Below are 17,389 nucleotides of genomic sequence, written 5' to 3' on the forward strand. Positions count from 1 at the left end.
CATCACACCTCTTATCTGTATTATGGCAATGACTTTCTAATCAGTCTCCCTGTTTTTGCCCTTATTCCCCTATATGTCTGTCTACATCTATGTCTACATCTATATCTGTATCTATATATTTTGTACTTAGTGATCCTGCTAAAATTTAAGTGAGATCATTGTCTCTTTAGCTCAAAACCCAACAATAGTTTAACATCTCACTCAAAACAAAAGCCAACATCAAGGCACTATTACAATCTGGCCCTATAACTTCTGACTTCAGTATCTTACCATTTTCTCCCCTTGTTCACTCTGGCCTCCAAGAACTCTGGCCTCTTGATGTTTCCGGAACATTTTAGGCACTCTCCTTCTTCAAAGCCTTTGTAATTGCTGCTGCTTCTACCTAAAACTGTCTCCTATTAAATACCTGCTCCTTCACTCTCGTCGGGTCTTTTCTCAAATGTACCTCTCTCTCCCACTCTTATTTCCTTATTTAAATTATTTTGCCCCATGTTACTTGCCAGCACTGAATAGGCTATAAATTGTACATAATTGTTTGATTATTGTCTGTCTCTCTACCAACATAAGATCAATGAGAGATCTCTTTCTGTTCTTCTTCACTGATGTAACTGCAATGTGGAGGACAGTACTCGGCACACAGTAGAAGCTCGCAAGTGCGCATTCCTGCAGACAGTACAACTAGAGGAATGACTCAGTAAGATTCCCCTTCATCCTACTGAAGAAGAAGAGCTTGCCCCATTCACCAGCCCTTCCAGAGAGCCAGAAATTGCCATGCATCTCAGCCTCATTCTCTCTTGAACCACAAGGCCCTGCCAAAGTTCACAGTCCAATCACAATGGTGGGGGGTTGAGTTTTCAAAAGGTAAAAGAATAGGGACTTCAAATTCAATGTGAGTTGGTTAAAAAAAAAGTCTACAAGGCTTACTTACTTCAGCCATTTTACTAGGACAAGAATCTGTGTTTCCGTCATTAAGGCACAAACTCTGCTGCCGATCAGTTAGGCTCTGAAGCAGAAACAGTCTTGGGGGAAATATCAGAAAGCACACCAACTTAAAGGGCAGGAGTGTCCAGTCAGTATACAAAGGAACTCCTTGGCCATTAATAAAATGAATGGCTTTGGGCTATTAAGGAAATGCGATGTTTCTGTAAGGATCCTTTAAGATTTGTTTCTTTAAAGATAAGTTACTGATTTCTATGAGTCTATCGACAGAGACTTTAATGACACAGTTCTCCTCCAAAATCATGATCTGGGTCTACATTTGGGACCAGTGGGTATGGAGGAAACAAAGAAGTAGAAGTAAAGCAGCTCTTGTGGAAAAAAAGTTTGCCAAAACTGCAGTATAGGAATTATGTATACCAATAGAACCATAATGCAACTATCTAGAGAAAGATAAAAATGAATTAACTTGGATAGAATTCAGAGGTGGAAAATGCCCCTTGAATTCATGAAGTGTTTGCAAAAGTGATTCACAAGAATGTAATTTATTAGGCCCTTGTTTTCACTGTATGGAATGTTAACACTAACCTTAATTTACTATGGACAAACCTAGGAACAAAGCTATTATAAAACTACTGTGATCAGAGAAAATATCAGTATAATCAGACATAAAACATTAGCATTTTCAGGCCTCACATAATAATAAAACCACTAGATACCCCCAGTAACCTTCTCACCTTGCAGGAGAAATATACTGATAACATTCAAGAATATTACCCAGGGAAATCCACACTGTTAAAAAAAACAAAATTGAAAAAAGCAAAGGACTGTATACTTTTTTTGAGGTGCTAATCTTATGAATCAAAATTGTTTAACGATAAATCTAAATAGGTGGTAAAAACTTAGAAGAAAATTGCATCTATAATGGTAGGGAATTCAATTCATGAATTATTGGAATTGTGTATAATTTTTAAGAAAACAGCATTTATGTTTGAAACCCATCACACTTACCTCCATTTCCTTCCCCACTGGCATTGGCCTCCGCCATTTCTGTGCCATCCAATTCAGACTCACAGTCTAATTCCAATGTCCCATCAGCTGGGCATGACGACTCCTCTTTCTATATTATTTTTTAAAATGATGATTTATGGAGATGTATTAGCAACTGAAAACATTCAAAATATTTTCAGAGTCCTAAAGTATTATCACAGTAATTTGATTTACTTTTTAATGTAAATTCCTTCCTTGAAAAAAACCCACAAAACTGGGAAAAGTACATTACCATAGCTGATTTTTTTGGATAACCTTTTAAAATCTATACAAAAATAAACTTTCCTTTTGACATATGTTGTTGTTGTTTTTCAATTCTACATCCATGCTTATGTTAGGAAATGGCTTAACAACTCAGATTTTTTATCGGTAAACACCCAAATAGCTACAAAAAGCAAATGAACTAAATTTAAGTCCTTTTGATTAACCTGTGTTATTTTCAGAAACACACACAGTGACAAGAGCCTGATGCTCTGTAGTTGAAAAATAACTTTTGTTTCTTTGCCAGGTATAACTTTTAGCATTAAAACAAACAAACAAACAAACAAAACACTTCTCAAGGGAAATTAATGACCTTTAAAAGTAATCTGTAATTTATTAAAGCAGTGACTTCTTTTTAATTTATAAGAAATAATACACTGATTTTAGTTGTTCCAAGCTAAAAAACCATTTGTAGAATATCAGCTTTTATCCTCTGGAATTGTGCATCTTAGATGGCATTTCCCATTCTAGACGGGAATTGCACTAAAATAATTAAGATGCAGTTATCTGAAGCTTTTAATTTCTCTATTTTTCTTATAGAATAAATATGCATTGTAAGTAAAACTTCCTGACAATCACAGTTTTAAAACTAAATAACATTTAAATCAGCAAGTTTTCAAGATGAATGGATAAAGTTCTTATTTTTATGTAAGACAGAAAGGCATACAGGTGTGAAGCTGTCTATCAACCAATGGTCGTAAGTCAAATAGTTTGTGGCAACTGTGATCATGTTAAGCTCTTGGCTGATGAGCCATGGCACTCCTCCATGTAAATTTTTAAGAATCAAGAATTTTAAGAAAGCCACAACTATTTTCCATTACCATATGTTAGAGTGAAACCACAGATATGTTTTCTTTCCTTAAAGAAAAATGTCATTGTTTATTCTTAATATGAAATCATTTTTAAGACATCTGAAAACATTTAAAAGGCATAGGGCTCATTCTTCTACCCTTCACCCAAATCTAGTTTTGTTTACCTTCACATGTCGGCAAAAAAAAAAAAAAAAGCATGATACATAGTAATAACAGACATAATATGCAGAACAATCCAACTTACTTTGAGAGCATAGAGGCCTGACTTTCCAGGGATCTTGAAGAATGTTCCATCCCCTATTCGAGTGTTAGTGTGAAGCATTGCATTCAGACAGGCTAATGGAGAAGTTCCACTAGAAAATAAAAGTGTACAAAAATGAAGCAGTCTGAGATGCAGTTTCTGTGGCAAAACTGTTCTCCCAGTCTCTTAAAAAAAAAGACCCTCTCACATACCTTTTAAAAATATCCTCCCAACCCTGAAAACATCTACATTACAATAACAGGCCAGTGTAGTTTTGCCAAAGTTAATCAGATGCATCTGTATTATAGGCTTCAGGCAAAAAGTCTCCTGAATTGAAATTATGCTTTTATTCATAAAGCAACCAACACTATATTTCAAAGAAACCAAAGCCAAACGCTTATGTGATGTTATTTTACAAATAGTACCATGAAGCCTCAGTAGTTAAATATTACAGACAACTTGATGGTTGCACTTGAATGATCAAATAAACCAAGTTCAAGGACAGCTCCATCCTATAGGTTGAAAAGCAACAAAAGAATAATAAGAAACCAGGGAAGAACTGATTTGAAATTATAAGCATTTAAGTTACTCATGGGACTGCATTTCTCACAAGGCCAAATAAAAATTTGTATCTGTGTTTATATCTCTGATACAGCTTCAGCAATGACATCCTTTTCTCAGATTGTCAAATAAAGAAATATGTGTTTGGGAATTCTGCCCAGCTAATAATTATGTTCTGCAGCAAAAATGCAAGTGACTGAATTATGAAATCAACAGATTCTTTTTAAAGAAATCAAACAGCATTAAACTAGTGATTAAAAATATCAAAGCACATATGTACAAACATTATTGAAATGTACTCATACACAAAGAAAGATGTTTATGAAATGTATGACCTGTATGTATTTCCTGGGGTAGACTTTAGAGCTTTTTTTGTGTTTTGCTTGCAAACTGCTATCTTTACAAACTAGAATTTAGAGTTAGAATTATCACTTTCATTTACTTATGTTTCTACATATATTTTACATCTTAATATGCTGAAAGATCAATATTTGGTTGAGCCGATATTGATTAGAATTCCTATTCCACCCCTATTAGCCTCTTAGGGGTTCTGGATATTTAATCCAAAATATTCTGGGACAAGGGGACCTTTAAGATATTAAGATTTTTAAGTTTGACTTTCTGTAATAGAAATATAATTTTATGTACTAAATTCAAAGTTTTCTGAAAACCAAGATTATCAAATCTCTGACTTAATATGAAAACTCGCCAGGAAAATGAAAAAGCCAAATTCGCTGAGTTGCCACAACACACTTAATAGCAAGTCAGCATATATACACATCATGGTCATAAAGGTTTATAAGTATTATAATCATAAGAGCACTCTTTATTATTTTAGAAAGCAACTCTCTGTGCCAACACGTCAATATGATTACACTGGGTTTGACAGGAAGCAAGAGACCTAATATAAATTTGGTCATAGAACAATGCAGTTATAACACTAAAGTACACATGGTTATAATGCTGTGTGTTTATGTAATATATTTCCTCATGAAAGTTACAAGCTTACAGCCTCATTTCATTATTTTTACTCACAAAAGATTTTTTGCTCATATTTAAAGTGGGCCAGACATACCTTATAAAGTATAATATATTCATCTCCCCAGAAATATCTGTCCACGAATAAATTCCAGATAAATAATGCTACACATGGTACACTGAACACTACAAAATATGTATTTTTTTATCATTCTTTTCTTCCGGCAAAAGCACAGACAATTTGAAGCTAGGAATTATTATGCCAGATTTGTAGAGTTTTAATTTAGTGAAACTGTCAGAAACACAGACATTCTGTAGGGACTTGGCAAGATGATGTTAATACTACAAGTAAAATAGAATGCAGTATATAAAAATGAAACAATGTAGACTTTACAAAATATAACTTAATGAAATTGTCCACCTAACATCAAACACTCACACATATTCTTCCTTTTTATTACTAAGATACTAATATACACACTTGCAAGAACTCAGAATAATACCAATTTAAGACAGCTAAGAAATATTGAACAAATATATTTAACATCACCACAATTTACATTTTTTTCTAAGGTACAGTAAATGAAAGATAATTGAAGGTAAATTGACTAATAAATAGAAATTTAATGCTGTGCTTGCTGCAAATATAACTGATAAGCACCCAGTTTCAGATAAAAGCTTTGTTGAGCATGACTATATTATTTATACTGTTTATTAAATCAATAAACTCAAGGTTCACTATAAAAATATGTAATTCACAATCACTTGACAATATATCTCCAAAAGTCTTGATCACTGCTGTAATATTCCTAAATCTTTCCCAAAACAAACATGAAATTTGTTTTATTTCAAAAGTATACATATTTGCATTTTAGAAGAACGACAAAATATTTTGCAATCAAATGCAGGTTTACAAGTCAAATCACTGGCTTATTAGTCACTTAGTCTTAAGCATATCACTTGCAATTCTGTACAGAAAAAAATAGATATGATCCATTTTATTTAAAAACAATAAAACTTTAGCATCAAAAGAGTTAAGTGCTTATTACAAGGTAACTGTTTCATAGAATGCAGAATATACATAGGAAAATATATTTTAAAATCTTTCAGAACTTATTGTTGCTGTCCTCAATAATTCCATAAAGTCTAGAAAATTTGGACTGCTCCTGAAGAAATTAATATCTTCATTAACCGCTATAGAACAGGAATAAGTAAAAGTATTATTTGTATTCTTCTATAATTTTTAACTTCAGAATAAAACAGAACTAGCAAACATACCTTGGCCTACTTTAAGATATATATATATATATATATATATATATATATATATATATATACACACACACACACACACACACACACACACACACACACACAAATATATACATATATTTTTTCTTTTTAACAAGTAAATGTATACATATATATCTCACAATGATTTAATGTGGGTACTAAAGAAGATGAGACAAATACGTGTTAAAAGTATGTATTTTTAGACAGCATGAACAGTTTCTATGTAACATTTCCTATTTTTAATTAATTAAAATTTTTTCAATTCACTTAATGTAAAGTTAATCACCTGTTAGAATTTAAATGTTAAAAATTCTGTAATAGAATATGTGCATGTGTATACGTGTATATATAATCATAAAACACATCAATAATTTAACCAAAAAATATCTCTGAAATTTCAAGTTACTTACTTTCTAAAAAGATGAATTTGACGAATCATGATATTCCGATTTATGAAAGAAAAACAAAAAAGAGAGAAGAAAAGGAGTTAGTTTTCCAACTTAAAATGCAATTCTGCATGTTACCATTATTTCAATAATAGGGCAATGTACAAGAAACACACCAAACTCAGATTTGGCTGCCATTGGGGAGGGAATAAAACTGAGGGAGTAGGGTAAAAGGTAGCTTCTACTCTCTTTTCTAAAACTTCTTTAATGTTTTCATTTTGTCTACGATGCACATGTATTTCCATATTAGGAATACAATTAGAAATAAATCAACAGGACAATATTTGTCCCTAATTCTTTCATTTTTACCATTCCCTATAATACGGTCTTTTCCTGTACACCTGCCAGGGTAGATATACAGCTTATTCTACTTGTTTGTTTTTACTGTAGTGTTATGGAACCCTTCTGGTTTGTTTTCATTTCCCACAACCCCTGAAGCAGAACAGGGGTGGAATTTGGAGGCAGGGGAGCAGGCATAATTTAAACTGTCTAGACATCAAAGAACCCCCAGAGATGCTTTGCAGAGCCCTGATGCTGTGTGAAATACAGAAAAAACATTGCTTTATCACACCAAATTGATGACAGAACACATAAAATTTTACTAATAGCACACATTTAATGAAGGGAATGGATGGAATGTTTTAACAATTTTAAAAATCAGGAAGAGTACCTGGTGAATTGCAATTGGAAAAATATCTGTAGATACGACAAAGAAAATATCATAATTGTGGTCTTTCTTCCCTTCACACATAGAATAATAATGCTTTACAAGATAATATTTAAGTAATTCAAACCTTAAACTACTTTATTTTATTAGGTTCCTCAATAAAAATATCAGCTAAAAGCTATTTCCTGAAGACATTTTTAAATCTTATTTTTCAAATATGGGAACATGAAAAAAATTAATCCTGAACAACATAAGTCTAAAATTTCAACAAATTCAAGAAATGTATTAAGAATTATTAGACAGTTATTGTGTTAAATGCTACTAATATAAATTAATAGAAATAATTATGTGTTCACTCTCCTTTCAAAAAAATTAACAATATATCCTTTCAATATTTCCAGTGTTGATAGCTTAGAGAAAATATCTTAATTATAAAGGATATATTTTAAGAGGAAATTATGTGGGTCCTAGGGGTGCAGGTAATGTTTTATTCAGTTTTTGACACAGATGTGTTCACTATGTACGAGTAAAATTAAATTATTTACTTAGAATTTGTACATTTAACCTTATGCTACACACACACAAAAATTTAATGTTAAAAAATGAATAATGTACCCTTGGATTTATCTATTTATTCACATATTTAATAGGCATGTCATTGCTAGTGGAGAAAACTATTTCTACCAATGAGTGTGATTTAGATATAGGCACACTACATGCACATCAGTTGATAAATCAACAACCTAGATGATTAAAAACTACCCTAGAAAGTCAAGGCCAAACTAACTTCTTACTTTTGAGAGACATTACTGCTAGTCTGGAACTCCTAAAATGACTGAAAACAAAACCTTAAAAGCTAGAGTCCTTTACATACGTTATCTGAATAATCCTAGCACATCAAATGTTAGCCAAAAAATGACCCACAGCAGCCCTGAAACTTAATTTTGAACACAAGAACAGTGTTCCAAACTTCATAGTCCCCTTAAAAAGATCACTAATGAGCACTGACATATGAGAAATAACAAAGATTGGAGTTTAAAAATATATAAAAGTAGATAGGAACAACCAATTAACTCAAGAGATGGGTCATACTTAAGATATTTGCATATTCCTATGTGAAGAATATCCACATGATTTTCAATAATTCAATATGTCTCCATGGTAAAATTAGAAATGTAGTCCCAGTACTTTTCATGAGGTGGGGATATTGAGGCAAGAAATAATTATCAAGTGACATATGTTGTACAATTTAATTCTTAAATTTAGAGAAACAACTTCAGACTCCAAACCTAAACATGTGTCTCTGATTGGCTTCAATAATATAAAAAGATATTCTTCTTGCATATAAACAGACATTTGAACGTAGACCTTTTATCCACTTTATAGGTGCTACCAAGCTACCACCAGATTGATTAGAGAGATTCATACAACCATATTTACTAAATTGACCCTTTGTTTGAAGAGACAAGAACTTCAAAACATTAATACAAGGACAAAAGTTTACTTAGTATTATTTTAGAATAGGATCTATAAGGAAATTAAGAAATAGTCCCATAAAAGTATCAGCTAAAGCGTATGATCTAATTCTAACTTTTAAAGCCCTCCAACTGAAGTATGAGGTGAGGTAGTTATCTTTGTTTATAGATACTGAGTAAAGAACAGTCGCATGTATAGCTGGATATTGGCAATTGTTTCTCTACAGCCATGCATGACACGTGGCATGGCATATTAACACTGCTGTACTGAGAAAGGCAGTAAGACTGTGGCTTCTGGAGCCAGTCAGCCTACGTTCAACTACTAAGTCTAGACCATGTACTAGCTGTGTGACTTTGGACTTACATCTCAGTTTCCCTAACTACAAAATGTGGCTAATAAAAAATCACTGTTTCATAAGGGATTATGCTAAAGATTTAAAGAGTTAAAACAAGTAAAATAGGCCTATGTCTGGCATATTTTAAGTATTCAAAAATTGTGAGCTATTATTATGAATAGTATTACTATTCAAATTAACCAATAACTAGAGGTACAAAGGATGGCAAGTGGAAAGAAATTAAACATTTCTTGGTTTGTTTAAAGAATTGGTTCAGGTGAGATTTTAGTCAAATTTCACTTTCATTTTATCAGCAAAAATAAGTAACAACGTGGGAGTACCTATACTCCTATCTCATAGCTTTTCACTTGTGAATAAAATTGAAAATAAGTGATTCTGTAAACGTAGAGGGAAAAGGATGAAAACAATAAATATCTATTAGTATAGTTACCATTTATTCAGCATCTCTAATGTGGTTGGGCTTTCACAACTATTATCTACATTCCTTACAGCCACCATAAAATGTAAGCATGACCGCCAGTTTTGCAGACTTAACAGAGGCTAAGAGATTAAGAATCTCATCGCTTCTCAGCCTTTTGGCTAAAATCAAGTGTAGAGATTAAGAATCTTATGGCAGTCAAATAAGTGACACAGCTGAAATTCAAATTCTACACTGACTCTGAAAGCCAGTGAGTGCTATTCCCACTATCTTACATTCTCTCTCCACAGAGTTGCCTTCTCCACTTAATTAACCGTGAATACTAAAAAAGAATTCTTAGCACTCGAAGGAAACACAAAGAAATGCCAGATGCTGGCAAATGGTTCAGGTGGTTGGCTCCATCTTCACTCAATGCTGCCTATAGCAACAACTCCCGCCTGGGGTACATTTCAAATATTATAAAGAAAGAACTAGGCTGCAGAAGTTGTCATTGTTGGTTATCTTCTTCAGCTAATGCTACCTATGAAACCTAAGAAAGAAAGAACTCTGAGAGAATAACGTAGAGAATTCAGATCCATAATTGAGATGCCTCCATGTAGAACTGGATCATTAAAAAAAATAACACAATCTATTAACTAAATACTCATTTACTGAGCACATTATATATGTCAAACTCAACTTGAAATAAATTTGCACTCTGACAGTGCTTTGCACGTAACAGAAATGCCAGGCTGAGCTGAGCTGAATTCTCTGAATACATACAAAATAAGGGATTCAGGAGAAAGGAGCCTTGAGGCATGTGGCACAATGAGAGGAAATCATTTGGAATTTAAATGTTATCCTTAGTTTATTCCAAGGAGATAACTGAGACAGGATCATGTACACATTTCTCATGTAACCAACTCCAGTGCAGAGGTAGCCAACCCATCGCCATTGGTGGCTCTTCAGGACTTCGTACTATTTTCTCACCACTGCAGTCTCAAAGAGAATATTTTAAATCAGGCCAAAAACATATCTTCCAAAATAAATAAGTGAATTTCATATATTAAAGAAAAGAACAGACATTGTAATTATATTTGGTATGATAAATTTGCTTCATAAAAAAAAGTAAATTTCTATGTTCTACTGGTAGCTACTCATAGTCTTCCATCTTGTTAGCAATGGCTAACACGGCAGCATTTTTGCATGTGTTCCATAGGATATTAGTCCCAAGTGATGCTCCAAAAAAAATTGTCAAATGAGTTTCCAAATAGCAGCATGCTGCATTCCCTTCTTATAAACTCACCAAATGCATTAACAATATATACTAAGGTCTCTGAAAAATCCCACTTAACTCGAAGCTGCTTAACTCAGTGTTTCCAAAACATATATAATAATTTAGAATAATCCTCCCCACCTATTACATTATGCCAAGAAACACACTTGGGGTAGTGCTGTATTATATTTATGATTAGACTCATTAGGAAAATGTACCTAGCACTTATACTCCCAGGAATGTCTAATTTTATCAGCCAGATGGTTTAAAATATTTTTTAAATATATAAAATATCTGTTTCTCTGGGTAAAAATAATGCAGTGTGGTGATTATTTTTGCTGTGTAAATTTATAACATTGAAAAATAATGTATCCAGGAAGTTTAAATAGCATTGCAAAATTTACAAACAGTAGTCACATATAATTGAAAACACTGTATATTTGCAATATTACATTACCCAACATAAAAATCATCTTACTCATCTCTCCCAGTGGAGGGCTACTTCCTGATTTTCTATTTCTCTCACTCAGTGATGGGTGAGAGAAAAAGCGTCCTCCTCACCACATAGAATGGAAACATTTCTCAAGACTATTCAAACTATTGTCTCAATAAAGTTCATCTTTAAATTTACATTTAACTCCCTCAAGTCCTAATTCAAACAACCTTTATATTGCAAGAGGACAGTTCTATAGTTCCCTAACCCTAACCCTGCCTTCAATATCTCCCTGCTCCAATTTAGCCTACCCATTGGTGCTATAGCAATTTTCCTATTTAAAACAAACAAAAAAACAAAACAAAAAGACACACACACACAAACTACCCAGACTCCTCAGGTCATGCCATACACTGTATTTTAAAAACTGTATTTATTTTATATTTTTTTAAATCAGTGGTTTTCCTAGCCTATCAAACAAAGGAAGCATGGACTTCTCAGATGACATTAAGGTCCTGTACAGTACACTTGGCACCTAGCTCATCTTCATCCTCTCTAGCGCTCAGATTACTCTCCCACTCTCAGAATACTCCCCTATAATCTGACCCAACTCAGTTAATCATGGGCCTCCGTGGTTTCCTATCTCTCTATTTTGGCTCATATGAAACCCTCTACAATGAACTGCATGCCATTTACCACTAAGAATAAAAATTTTAACTACCACCTGTATGGTAACACCTTCTGTAATATTCCTCAACTACAATCTCAAGAGTATGCATGTTTCTCATGATTTCTTTTCATCAAAATTGTTTACATTTCTAACTTTCCTGCTTTTACCACTTCCAAAGTTTGGGAACTCCATAGACACATATTGATTTATCTTTGTGTAACATGACAAGCAATTCCAGCGTACTCAAAAGGTGTTTGTTGGGATGAACTGAATCACTGTTATAAAAATTGTTATGACCATGGATTTGTGGACATAGAGCACCTGCAATGAATATCATCTATATTCTACTTAAAGTGACTACAATAATTATGTGTATTATACACACTACATGCCATACAAGCTACTGGCCATCTTTTGTTTGCATGTCCTGTGTCCCTTCTCCTAAGGACTTGCCTTTCCTCAGTAATGCTGTGTTTCCCTGAAAATAAGACCTAGCTGGACAATCAGCTCTAATGTGTCTTTTGGAGAAAAATTAATATAAGACCCGGTCTTATTTTACTATAATATAGGACCGGGTCTAATAGAATATAATATAATGTGATGTAATATAATATAATACCAGGTCTTATATTAATTTTTGCTCCAAAAGACACATTAGAGCTGATTGTCCATCTACGTCTTATTTTCAGGGAAACACAGTGTGATTCCAGTTTAGCCATCAATGAATGGTTTTGATTTCCCCACCAGGAAGGCCAGCCAGATTAAGCTATCTGGTATCTGGTCATATGTTGGGAGTCTGAGTATCTTTTGGGGGAACTGACAGAGAAATAAAGGGAAAGGGCATACGTTATTTTTGGTAGAAACAAACAAAAAAAAAGGAGCTGTTGCCTACCTCTACCTCCACGAGGACAGAACCTGCTGAGAATAAAGCTAACCAGAGGAAAGCAGAGCGAAACGCAGACAGATAAGAGGGGTAAAAAGATAATCACTCACACTCCTGCATTATTATCCAGTTATGTTGAAGACCACCCTATTGGATGTCCAAGTTAAGTAAACCAATACATCACCTGCTTGTTTTATTTTTGACACTTATCTAAGTGATTTACAAAGCTGACCTCATTTTTCTAGGCCTCAATTTTTTCATCTGTACAATGAGTTTAAAACAGGTTTACAACAAGTTTAAAATGAGTTTAAAGCTCTACAAAGGACTTTCTGGTTAAGGTTTTAAGGGCAATTGGGAATGATTTGACTATTGGCTTTAGTGTTCATTCCAGCCACACTGCCTGACTGCCTGCCTTCTCCTCCTTTCATCTTCAATGCCCTGTTCACCTCTCTTCCTTACCTTCACCTCCTAAAAACTTCTAATTACCTCTGCAGTACATAATAATCACCTCTGAACCTCTGCTGCATTACAGCCTGTCCTGTGACGAGTATTTAGTTCAGTGCCCTCTGGCATTACATTTCTCAATGGCAGCCAGCTCCTCAGGACTCCAGTGCCATTAGGGTTCCTCGGTCGCCTCATAGGGTTCTGCCAGACTTGGAGGCTCAGAAAACATTCAGGGACTGTTGATGAGCTAACATTTAATAACTTACAGAATACTACAAAATTTGAAGCTTGGCAATACCAACTACTGGGTGAGGATGTCCAGAAATAAAACTATGAAATACTCTAGGGAGAAAATAAATTGACACAACCAATTTGGAAAGACATCTGGCAATATCTAGTAAAAAAAAAAAAACCAAACAAACAAAAAACAGTGCACATGCTCTATAGATCAGCAATTCCAAATTTTGGTATATACCCTGGAAAACTCATATTCAGAGACATTATTTGTTTAGGAAAGATAAAACTGTCCGTAAACTAAATGTCGACCAATAGTTTTATTTATACATACACACACACACACACACACACACACACACACACACATACACATATACATATATGTACATTTATATACTTTTTATACACATATATGTATATGTACATATATATATATATACTTTTACATATATATTGATAGTAAAACTATAAAATTCTGAACTGTATACAACAAATCTATGACACTGATTGCCTCTGAGAAGAGAAGGAAATCAAAGGGACTTCAGCTTTTTCTGCTCGACTTTATTTAAAAGAAATTGAAGCAACTATGAAAACATGTCCACAACTATTAATTCCAGCTGGTATTATAGTTATTAGTCAATGGTATTTTACTGTATTTTGAAAAATTCTCAAAACAAACTGTTGATGATTCTGTTCTTTTACCCACAATTTGGCTTCTCTCTAATCTATCAGATTCTTCCCTTGTTTCAAGGTATGTTAATGTTTAAACATTGTGTGCAAGCAAATAAATAAATACATGGAAATTATATGGAAAGTGTAAAGGTGCATCATTATACAGAGTTAAAATAAGTCCCTCTCAACTTCCCCCAACCATGCCAACTACTTCAGAAGTAATGAGTATTAAAGATTTATCATATTTTCTTCCAGAGCTTTTTTATTTGTATGCATATATTCAACTCTATGCCTCGCTATTTTAAATTTATTTTCAACACAAATGAAAACATTTAGTGCACACTGGTAGGTACATGCTTTTTTACTTAATAACATGACTGGGAGTTTTTCCCATAGAATATTTTTTGGTCTTAATAATCTATAGAATACTGAATGCTCTTAATATTCATATAATACCCTTAATATCCTATAGAGTAAATATGTTATACCATAATTTTAAAGTATTAAATAACACTTATTGTTTAACACTTAGTTTGCATCTAATTTTACCCATTAAAACAGTGCTACAATAAAGAATCTGGTATTCCCCTTATATATGTGCTGCCGATTAAATGTTTGTGTTCTCCCAAAATTCATATGTCGAATCTTAATCCCCAGTGTGATGGCATTACAAGGTGGGGGTCTTTGGGAGATGATTAGGTCATGACGATGGAGCCTCCTGAATGGGACTGGTGTCCTTATGAAAGAGACTCCAGAGAGCTCTCTCCTCCCTTCCCATGTAAGGACTCAATATGAAGTTCAAAACGGGCCTTCACCAGAAAACGGGCCTTCACTAGACTCCAAATCAGTGGGCACCTTGATCTTGGACGTTGTAGCTTTCAGAACAGTGAAAGACAAATTTCTGCTGTTCACAAGCCACCCAGTCTATGGTATCCTGTTATAGCAGCCAGAACAAACTAAGACAGTATGCATAACTATTTCTCTAGGATAGATTCCAAAAGTAGAATTTTCAGATTAAAAGGATGCTTTTAAAACATTGACAGTTATTTCCAAATTCCTTCCCTTGAGAGTACTTATTTTCTCTACTCTAGTCAATGGTAGACAGTATTAATCTTTAAATTATTACTAGTCTAATCAAAATGGAGGTGAAGAGGTCACTCCAGGTACAGGGAGCAGCATGAAGAAGGCGCAGATGGACACAGTTGAAATGTGGCACACAGAAACACGATTATTTGGTATTTCCAGAGCAGTGAGTGGGAGGCACAGTAGGGCTGGGATCGTATTCTAGAGGGAAGGTATGCATCATATTGTGTGCATGACTTTTATACCACAGATGAAATCCCGTGGCAAGGAGCTTAGACTCCATGCAGGGGAGGGTGGAAGCCCTAGAAGTTTTCAAGAGGGAAATGCCCTGGTCCCTCTGTAGCATGAGGATAGATCTAGAACAAGACATGCCTAGAAGACAGATCAATAAGAAGCCTGCAGTGGGGCCGGCCCGGTGGCTCGGGCGGTTAGAGCTCTGTGCTCCTGGCTCCGAGGGCTGCCGGTTCGATTCCCACATGGGCCAGTGGGCTCTCAACAACAACGTTGCCAGTTCAATTCCTCGACTCCCAAGGGGGATGGTGGGCAGCGCCCCCTGCAACTAAGATTGAACATGGTACCTTGAGCTTAGCTGCCGCTGAGCTCCCAGATGGCTCAGTTGGTGGGAGCGTGTCCTCTCAACCACAAGTTTGCTGGTTGACACCCGCAAGGGATGGTGGGCTGACTAGAAATGGCAACTGGACCTGGAGCTGAGCTGCGCCCTCCATAACTAGGACTGAAAGGACAACTTGAAGCTGAACGGCACCCTCCACAACTAAGATTGAAGGGACAGCAACTTGACTTGGAGGAAAGCCCTGGAAGTGCACACTGTTCCCCATGGAGTCCTGTTCCCCTTCCCCAATAAAATTAAAAAAAAAAAAAAAAAGAAGAAGAAGAAGCCTGCAGTATTGGACTGCAGGGAAGATTGCAAGAACCTCACCAGAGCACCAAGGGCAGGGCAAAGATGGACAAAAAGACTCAAGAAATACATGATAAGAAATACGGGCAGGGGGATCAGAAGGACATAGAAACTCACTAGATCTGTGAGATAAGGGAGAAGAAGGAATTTAGGATTGTTTCAGGGGCCGGGGTGAATGATGGTATAATTAAGATATGCAATATAAGAAGTGGGTTTGGAAAAAATATGGTGAGTTTAGTTCTGGAGTTACTGATTTAAAGGTATGCATCCAAAATTCAGATACACACTTGCATCCCAGAGTTAAAGTTGGGGCTAGAGATAAACACTGGGGAACCATTAGCATATATATGGTATATAGAAAGGTGAAAACTGATAGGCAGAGGTGCCACTTAAAATAATAAGAGAAAAATGACTGACTTGAGCTTATTACATTCCAAAAGGCAGAAAACTACATGAGAAAATATTTGAGATAAAAAAAGGGAAAAGATTCCTAAGAAGGATTTCATTATAATAATATGAGGTGTGATTCTAACTTCAGGATACGATTCTTTTAGAAGTCAGAATTAATTTCTGTATTCATATGTAGAAATAACCTGTAAGTAGGAAATTACCTAGATTTTGCCAGTAGGAACCCTTCTTTTAAGTACAGTTTGTCTTTTAAAAAGCAATATAAGAACATTACGAAATATCTGTCAATTGAAGAAAACATGAGAAAAATCACTCAAAATCCCAACTCCTTAAAGCAACCCTGAACATTTTATAAAAATTCTTCTAGCCTATTTTTCTGGTGTGTTTCTATTTTAAAGTTATAATTTAGCTACATGTTGAATCACAATATTTCATTTTATATTACACCCTTTTCATACTCCTATAAAACCATCATAAATATACATAAAATGGTTAAACATTTTCTATCAACTTGTTTGAAGTGAGTGGTTTTCTATCTGGATGTATATTAGAATATTTAGGGCAGTTTTTTTTTTAATGCAAGTATTGAGGCAACTCCAAACTTATTAAATAAAAATTTGTGGGTGGGGCCCTGGCATCAGAGCTTTCATATATCTTTCCAAATGCTTCTAATACGCAGCCAAGATTGAGAACCACTGATGTCACCACTAAACATTTAAATTATATCCTTTGTTTATAACTGAAATCGCATTGATATGGACATCTTAGTGCACATAAAATTTTTTTCTTATATTCAAGAATACTTTAGGATAGAATTGCAGAAATGGCATTATTAATTCAGGAGATGTGTAATGTCCTTTTGCAAATAATGCCTACTGGCTTTTCAAATGAAAT

General features: G+C 34.4%; 1 protein-coding gene across 1 annotated transcript in view; it reads right to left on the bottom strand.

Annotated features, from left to right (window-relative positions):
- Positions 1 to 17,389, bottom strand: part of ASXL3 (ASXL transcriptional regulator 3) — a 171,584-nt gene that overhangs the window by 101,968 nt on the left and 52,227 nt on the right. The window contains exons 4-5 of the mRNA XM_074340180.1: positions 3,304 to 3,412; positions 1,948 to 2,056 (exon numbers count right to left, since the gene is read on the bottom strand). Of these exons, the coding sequence (XP_074196281.1) occupies positions 1,948 to 2,056; positions 3,304 to 3,412 (218 nt within the window). The remainder of the gene's footprint in view (positions 1 to 1,947; positions 2,057 to 3,303; positions 3,413 to 17,389) is intronic.

Source organism: Rhinolophus sinicus, linkage group LG09 (assembly GCF_036562045.2).
Source record: "Rhinolophus sinicus isolate RSC01 linkage group LG09, ASM3656204v1, whole genome shotgun sequence".
NCBI classification, from domain to species: domain Eukaryota; kingdom Metazoa; phylum Chordata; class Mammalia; order Chiroptera; family Rhinolophidae; genus Rhinolophus; species Rhinolophus sinicus.